The sequence below is a fragment of the Rhincodon typus genome, chromosome 8 (genome assembly GCF_021869965.1).
Source record: "Rhincodon typus isolate 14 chromosome 8, sRhiTyp1.1, whole genome shotgun sequence".
NCBI lineage: Eukaryota > Metazoa > Chordata > Chondrichthyes > Orectolobiformes > Rhincodontidae > Rhincodon > Rhincodon typus.
In genome coordinates, this window is record NC_063339.1 from 62,906,593 (window position 1) to 62,915,592 (window position 9,000).

The following is a 9,000-nucleotide window of genomic DNA, read 5'->3' on the forward strand; positions in this document are numbered from 1 at the left end:
TTCACTTTTAAATGTGATAAGAGATTGCTTGCTGGAGAATGTAAACTCAGATCTGTTCTGTTTGCAGTGGATGATGTTCAAGTGTCATGTTATCGAATCCTGTGCAGCTTGTACACCTTGGGAACTGGGAAGAATGTCTATGTTGAAAGGTAATTCTAACCCCAAATATGGTTTAAATCAGATTTAGGATTATGAAATGTAAAGCTTCTACAAATGGATGTTCAATTAGATCCAGTTCAATCTAAATTATTCTCCAATCACCAGAATCGCTATCTTCCCAATTACCTTATCATTGAAGGCAGCAAAGGAATGCTAAGGTTTAAAGAGACTCTTAGCATATTTTAGTAATAGTATTATGCTTACTTTCCATAGCCATCTCATCCAGGAATGCAATTGAGCCCAGAGTCTCTGGTTCAGAGAATGCTTACAAGACCTACCAAAAGTAGCTGTGCAGGGAGAAACAAAGTTGGTGATTCAGGTCAATGACCTTATTGTATTTAAGGTGTTTTTCATCCTTTCTAATTGTACCTTTGTAATGAAGTGTTGATTGCAAAGCAGTACTATTACACTAACTGTGCAGCTTGACTCTATAGTGTCAGTGTAGGACAAATGGTTTTACCTAATTGTTAATCCATCAATGCGTAACAGCTTTCCTTTTTTAAACCATATTGTACTTTGTTAAATTTTATGAAACGTCCCATTTTACATATATTGACTATTCCTGTTTACTGATGTTATATGAGAGTATAAATTCCTCCCAGCAAATCTACAGTATCCTATTCTGAAATCCTACTCCTTCACCATTTCCTCGTACATGTAAACTTCTACTTAAAGTTTTTTTTCTCCAGTGCAGGTTGTGAGATTATCGTAAGGCAGGAAGACTTTATTAAAATCAGCACGTCTTCAGCAGTTCACAATTACTTTGAACTATTCAACACACCTCCTCTCCGGCCAGGCTATTTGTCACGGATATTAAGTGCTGACTAGGTTAATATCTGCTGCCATCACAGCATTCCACATAAAGATATAAAAACAAATAAACTAGAGAAATCAGATGGTTTCAGAGCTAGCCCTCAAACTCTACCATTATCCCAACTATCATTTGATTGAGGAATTCTGTCTGCTGACTGTGTTCATACACACCTCTTCCTGCAGGGAGACCACCAACTCTCTCTTGGCTTCCACGTAATGCAATATTGACAAATCACAAGTGCTTGGTTGAGTCAAAACAGATGTTCAGTGGAACTAGTGTCTTCTGCACTTGTTTGACAGAATAACAGTAGTAACACACTAAGAGGTGAATTTATTGCTAAGACTGAGGCTAAGAAACAGTATCTATTTGGTGGCTGTGGACAGTGTACTAGTTGACACTATAGATGATGCCTGGAAAGTTAAAAGCAAGAGATGATCTCAACCCTGCTTACCACATGGTTCAAGTTAACTACAGATAACCTTGCAAGAAGTGGCGTAACTTTGCACTCCTAACTTGTTGTTGAGAGGCAGTGCAGCGAACCTTCCCTTGCAGATAGTTAAGTGAGGGCATGCAGGTGCCAAAGGCTTCTCTTTGTGGCATCATTCTCTATATCGCATTGAATCTACAGCACAGAAACAGGCCGTTTTGTCCAATTAGTCTATGCTTGTACTCATGCTGTCATCAGCCTATGTAATTTAGAAAACAATACTCAAAATCAATCCCCTAACCATGGCATTGATAACATAGGCAGAATGAGCAAGATGGAACTAAAAGCAAACACCAATCTTACCATAAGATAAGCTGACACAATATAGAAGGGTTCCACAAAATTAATTCAACATTAGTAATGGGGATCATCATTCAACTACAGCAAGTACAACATTTCCCGATTGGAATGATGCCTGATGGTAGATGTTAAAGAGATTGACAAGCAGTAAAGTCAGACAATGTGCATCTGCCATTATGCCATTGACAGTATTGGCATAGCTATGCTCAAAGGATGCTGGTCCTGTTGCCTAGCATCAATAAAGGAAGTGCAAAGTCCTGCCATCTGCTGTAAGACAACCAGTAGCCAACTGGTTGGTGGCTATATTTATGCTTTGTGCAAGCCTCCTATGCTGCTTCATCTAACTCTATTAGCAGATCCTTCCATTTCTTCTTCCTGATGTATTTATCTATATTCCCCTCCAATACATCCACGCCATTCATCTCCATAGCTTCATTTGGTGCAAGTTCCACATCTAACAATTCTGAGTGGAGAGGCATCTGCTGAATTTCTTCATAGATCCATTAGCAATTATCTTAGATTTTATGAGCACATTTAGAATTCTCCCAATAAGATATTTCTTACATCTATTCTTTCAAAATTCTTCACCCTCGGCCTTCTTTGGTCCTGAGAAAAACACTCCATCCATAGGCATAACATCTCGGCTCTTAATAGAGATCTCCCATTTATGTAACTTATCATGATCGGTCTCAGTCAATTTCTTTACTGTACCATTACCTTTTGTTTTACTTTTTAAACAGAGAAGACAGGGAATTGCTAAATGGATGGCCATTAGTTATCTCAGTTCATGGAGGGTTTTATTAGTAAATAAGCTTAAGAAAGTGCAGCCAGAGAGGGAAGAGATGACCATGGGTTAGAATAAGGGTGGCAGGCAGGTAGTCAGGAAAGCCCCAGAATGCATCTCACTCAAGAACAGATTTTGGAAGTGGTGAGAATGACGGTTCCTCTGGGAGTGCAGCCGGAGTCTAACTGCACAAGGGGAGCAGAAAGGGAGGGAGAACAATTGTGGTACGCGATTCAGTAGTCGTGGTCATAGACAGGCGTTTCTGCAGCCACAGACATAACTCCAGGATGGTGTGTTGCCTCCTTTGGGCTGGTGTCAAGGATGTCACTAAATAGCTGCAGGGTATTTTGAAGAGGAAGAGCAAAGGCAGTGTGAAAATAGTCAAGTAAAGGCTCAAGGGAGCATGGCAAGGCTGGATGGCATTAATTTTAATGCAAGATGTCTTGTGTGTAAGGCAGGTCAGTTGAAGGTGTTGATTAAAGCATGGGGATGTGATATTATTGCTATTACAGAGACATGGTTAAGAGAGGAACAGGACTGGCAGCTCGGGTATAGAATCTATAGGTGAGATGGGATGTAATAGAAGAGGTGCTGTTGTAGGATTGATCAAGCTATCAATTACTGCAGTGAGGGGAGATGATTATTTAGAAGGTTCCTCAAAGAGTCTATGTGGATAGAATTTAAAACTAAAGGGAGCAGTTACATTGCTGAAAATGTAGTATATAGGGCAAGATTAAAATAAGATAGGTATGTAGGCAAATCTCAGAAGTGTAAAAATAATAAGGTAATATCCTCCCCAATATTGACCGGAATAGACAAAATGCAACAGGCCTAGAGGGGGTAGAATTCTTAAAATGTGCCCAGGACGTAGCCAATACATAGAAAGTCTAACAAGGGAGCAGGCAGTACTTTTCTCTAATTTTAGAAAATGAAGCCAAGCAAATTGTAGATACGAGGGTGACAGAATTTTGGTGATAGTGACCACAATTCTGTAAGATTAAAGATAATTAATGATGAGGTCATTGATGGGCCAGGAATGAAAGTTCTGAATCGAAGAAGGCCAATTTTAAGACAGGGTATGGCCAAAGTGAACTGGGAGCAATTACTTGCAGGAAAATCTACATCAGAACAGTGGATGACATTCAAAGGATTAATCGTGAGACGGCATGGCTAACACGTTCCTGTAAAGTTGAGTGTTGAGACCATCCAAGTCCAGAGAACCCTAGATGCTAAGGTATGCACAAGATTAGCTAAGGAAAAAAGAAGAAGCTTATGGTGGATACCAAAGGTAGATACTGTAGAAGGGTACAAAAAGTGCAGGGAGTTGCTTAAATACAAAATAGGTGAACCAAGAGGGAACGTAAATAATGCTGATGGGTAACATTATGGAAAATTCAAAGGCATTTTGTAAGTACGTAAGTAAAAACAAAACAGGGAAAGAGTAGGGCTGTTTAGAGACCAAAGTGGCAATCTATGTCTCTAGCTGAATGACATAGCTGAAGTTTTAAATGAATACTTTGCATCTGTATTTACTGTAGAAAAGCATGATGTGGACGTAGAAATCAGAGAGGGTTCTTGTAATATACTTGAATGAATTAGCATTGAGAGAGAAGATGTATTAGTTGTTTTAGCAGGTTTGAAAGTGAATAAATCCCCAGGTCCAGTAACGATCCTCCCAGGGAGGAGATTTCAGAGGCTCTGATATTAACTTACAAATCCTTTCTGACCACATAAAGGGTGCCAGAGGACTGAATGGCACTAAATATGGTACAAGAAAGGTGGTCAGGATAAAGTACAGGCCAATGACTCTAACAACTGAGCAGGGGAGCTATTGGAAAAAAATTCAGAGGAACAGAATTAATTTCCACTTGGAAAGGTAAGGATTTGTCAAGGATAGTGAGTATAGCTTTGTCAGAGGGAGATCACGTCGAACAAATTTGAATTTTTCAAGGAAGTGATTTGGTGTGTAGGCGAGAGTCACATTGTGGTTGTAGACTACGTGGGCTTCATTAAGGCCTTTGACAATGTCTGCATGGCAGACAGGGTAAGAAGCCTATAGATCCTTGAAGGCATCAGGACAGGTAGATAAGGAGTTAACACAGCGTATAGGATACTTGCTTTTGTTAGGCAAGGCATTGAATACAAGAGCAAGGAGGTTATGATGGAGCTGTGTACAATAGTTGTTTGGTCACAGCAGGAATACCGTGTGCCATTCTGGTCACCGCTCTACAGGAAGAATACTTCTATATTACAGAGGGTGCACAAAAAGTTTACCAGAATGTTGCTTGGGCTGGAGTGAATCAGCTATGAAGAGAAACCAGATAGGCTAGAATTGTTTCCCTTGGGCCAGAGAAGGCTGAGTGTGAAACTGATTGAGGTATCCAAAATTCTGAAGGGCAAAGACAAGGTAGACAGGAGAAACCTTTCGACTTAGTACAGGGGTTAGTAATGAGGGGGCACAGTTTCAAAATAACGAGCAGGAGCCTTGAGAGGGGATTTCAGAGAAAGACAGAGTGGTAGCAGTTTAATACTCACTGCCTAAAACAATGGTGGGGGTGGGAACCCTCAAGACATTTAAGAACTATTTATTTAAATACATGAAACATCATAGAGTACAAGGTTGCAGGCCAAGTACTAGAAAAGGAGAGTAGAATGTTTGATGATTGGCATGGACATGGTGAGCCAAAGGGCCTGTTTCTCTCTGCAAAAATTCTGACTCTAAATCTCAAAGCATGTTATATTTAACTTCTTCCATTTTACTGCTGTTTTATCTCTATTCACCATTTCCTTGGAAACCAGATTGCAATTTTTATACAGGAGTTGTGGTAAAGCTACAAAATATACAGCGGCTGTAAAAGAGACTTTTTGCTGTGAGCACAAAGACCTTCCCTGCATTAGGAAAGTAGGAATTTGGGATAGGAACTTCTATGGCAGAAACATCATTGGGATTAACTGCATTGTAATGTTTCTACCCAAATTATATCTCCACACAAGTTACTACCTTTCTTTACAAAACCAGGCTTGATTTGAAAGCTACCAATGAAACTCGGTACTCTTGAGTTAATGTTAATGATGACAGGTGTAATTTGTCTAATGTGCCAATTATATATTTTCTTTTAAATCATAAAATGGCATTCAAACAGCTCTTTTCATTTGTCAGGCCCATGCCAGTAATGCACCCACCGAGACCCAAGCCTAATTCTGGATGCCTGTGTGCTCCCCCTACTGCTTAACATTCCTCACTGTCAAGCAACTATCTCATTCATGTTAACCACCATCTGTGTAAAAAATTGTTTTTCTAATCTCTCTTCTTTTTACTGTTCGTCTTTAATCCACTATCTTATCTACTACTAGAAAAAGATACTATGTCACTAATTATCCACCATAATTCTTCATAATCTTGATGAACCATATCAAATCATTCCTTCAACCTCTCTGGTCCAATAATGGCTTCTGAAGGTAGCTTCTCTTATCCCTGATGCTATCTCTTTGCTTTATAATGTTCCTGTATAGGGTTTACAATTCAAGTTGCAAACTTTTTGTTATTATATTGTGAACTGTGATCTCCCTGTCTTGTGTTCAGCTGTAATAACTGTAAATGCTGGAATACCCATGTATTCTTTTAATTGTATTCCCTTTATTTGACATCAAGATGGTTTTACTGTTTCTTTTTCTGTCTTATGTCATAGACAGCGGCCAGTTCTTGGAGAGTGTCTCGCTACACTTGCAGCAGCCATGCCTGTAGCTTTTCTGGAACCTTCCATCAACATACACAATACACAGTCGGTTTTCAATACAAAAACACCTCGAGAACGAATCAGTATGTATGAGTGTCTTGAAGAAAAGACGCTTTGCTGTTAATTACACTGTTTAAAAAAAAATTAAGTTTCATACAGTTTAGTTTTTAAATAGCCTGTGCTGGAGAAAAACTGCAGAAAGCTGCAACGCAAAGGGACTTGAGGTACTTGTGCATGAAACACAGAAAGCTAGCAAACAGGTACAACGGGTAACCAAGAAAGCTAATGGAATGTTGACCCTTATTTCAATAGGGGTTGGAGTATAAAAGTAGGGAAGTCTTACTGCGACTGTACAAGATGCTGGTTAGAATATTTCTGGAGTACGGTGAGCAGTTATTGTTCCCTTGTTTAAGGAAAGATAACATTTCATTGGAAGCAGTTCAGAGAAGGCGCACGAGGATGATCCCTATTATGGAAGGATTGTCCTATGAGCAATAGCTAAACATGTTGGGAATCTACGCAGTTTAGTTTAGAAAAATGTGAGATGATCTCATTGAAACATATAGGATTCTTAAGGGGCTTGACAGGGTAAACACTGAGACGATGTTTCTCCTCATGGGAGAGTCTAGAACTAGAGGGTATAGTCTCAGAATAAAAGAGTGCAAATTTAAGACTGAGATGAGAAGGATTTTTTTTTTCTCTGAGGGTTAAAGTCTTTGGAACCCCTTGCCACAGAGAGCAGTGGGGGGTGGTGGGGTGTGCAGAGCCTTGTGTATGTTTATGGCTGCGATGGATAGATTCTTGATCAATAGAGAAACAAGGATTCCAAGGAAAATACATGAAAGTGGACATGAGAAATGTCAGAGATAGTAGGAACTGCAGATGCTGGAGAATCCGAGACAACAAGGTGCAGGGCTGGATGAACACAGCAGGCCAAGCAGCATCATAGGAGCAGAAAGGCTGACGTTTTGGGCCTAGACCCTCCATCAGAAAAGGGGGAGGGGAAGGGGGTTCTGAAATAAATAGGGAGAGAGTGGGAGGCGGATAGAAGATGGATAGAGGAGAGGATAGGTGGAGAGGAAACAAACACGTCGAAGAGGCGGGGATGGAGCCAGTAAAGGTGAGTGTAGGTTGGGAGTTAGGGAGGGGATAGGTAAGTCCAGGGAGGATGGACAGGTCAAGGGAACGGGATGAGGTTAGTAGGTAGGAGATGGGGGTGCGGCTTGAGGTGGGAGGAGGGGATAGGTGGGAGGAAGAACAGGTTAGGGAGGCGGGGACAAGCTAGAATGGTTTTGGGATGCGGTAGTGGGAGGGGAGATTTTGAAGCTTGTGAAATCCACGTTGATCCCATTGGGCTGCAGGGTTCCCAAGCGGAATATAAGTTGCTGTTCCTGCAACCTTCGGGTGGCATCGTTGTGGCACTGCAGGAGGCCCAGGATGGACATGTTGTCTGAGGAATGGGAGGTGAAGTTGAAATGGTTCGCGACTGGGAGGTGCAGTTGTTTATTGAGAACCGAGCGTAGGTGTTCTGCAAAGCGGTCCCCGAGCCTCCGCTTGGTTTCCCCAATGTAGAGGAAGCCACACCGGGTACAGCGGATGCAGTATACCACATTGGCAGATGTGCAGGTGAACATCTGCTTGATGTGGAAAGTCTTCTTGGGGCCTGGGATGGGGGTGAGGGAGGAGGTATGGGGGCAGGTGTAGCACTTCCTGCGGTTGCAGGGAAAAGTGCCGGGTGTGGTGGGGCTGGAGGGGAATGTGGAGCGGACAAGGGAGTCACGGAGAGAGTGGTCCCTCCGGAAAGCAGATAAGGGTGGGGACGGAAAGATGTCTTTGGTGGTGGGGTCGGATTGCAGATGGCGTAAGTGTCGGAGGATGATGCATTGGATCCGGAGGTTGGTCGGGTGGTACGTGAGGACGAGGGGGATTCTTTTTTAGTTTTATCGCGTGGACGGCGTGTGAGGGATGAGTTGCGGGAGATGTGGGAGACACGGTTGAGGGCGTTCTCGACCATTGAGGTGGGAAAGTTACGGTCCTTGAAAAACGAGGACAACTGAGATGTACGGGAGTGGAATGCCTCATCCTGGGAGCAGATGCAGCGGAGGCGAAGGAATTGGGAATAGGGGATAGCATTTTTGCAGGAAGGTGGGTGGGAGGAGGAGTATTCTAGGTAACTGTGGGAGTCGGTGGGCTTGAAATGAATATCGGTTTCTAGGTGGTTGCCCGAGATGGAGACAGAGAGGTCCAGGAAGGGGAGAGAGGTATTAGAGAGGTATTTAAGTTTGGGGTGGAAGGTGTTGGTGAAGTGGATGAACTGTTCGAGCTCCTCGTGGGAGCACGAGGCGGCGCCGATACAGTCATCAATGTAATGGAGGAAGAGGTGGGTTTTAGGGCCAGTGTAGGTACGGAAGAGGGATTGTTCCACGTAACCTACAAAGAGGCAGGCATAGCTTGGGCCTATGCGGGTACCCATGGCCACCCCCTTTGTCTGTAGGAAGTGGGAGGAATTGAAAGAGAAGTTGTTGAGGGTGAGGACGAGTTCGGCTAAGCGGATGAGGGTGTCAGTGGAGGGGGACTGGTCGGGCCTGCGGGACAGGAAGAAGCAGAGGGCCTTGAGGCCATCTGTATGGGGAATGCAGGTGTATCGGGACTGGACGTCCATGGTAAAGATGAGGTGTTGGGGACCGGGGAATTGGAAGTTCTGGAGGAGGTGGAGGGC

At 42.8% G+C, this 9,000-nt stretch overlaps 1 protein-coding gene across 1 annotated transcript in view; it reads left to right on the plus strand.

Annotated features, from left to right (window-relative positions):
* ryr3 (ryanodine receptor 3) overlaps positions 1-9,000 on the plus strand; it is a 363,324-nt gene that overhangs the window by 289,169 nt on the left and 65,155 nt on the right. The window contains exons 64-65 of the mRNA XM_048600437.1: positions 68-149; positions 6,234-6,364. Coding sequence (XP_048456394.1) covers positions 68-149; positions 6,234-6,364 — 213 coding nt within the window. The remainder of the gene's footprint in view (positions 1-67; positions 150-6,233; positions 6,365-9,000) is intronic.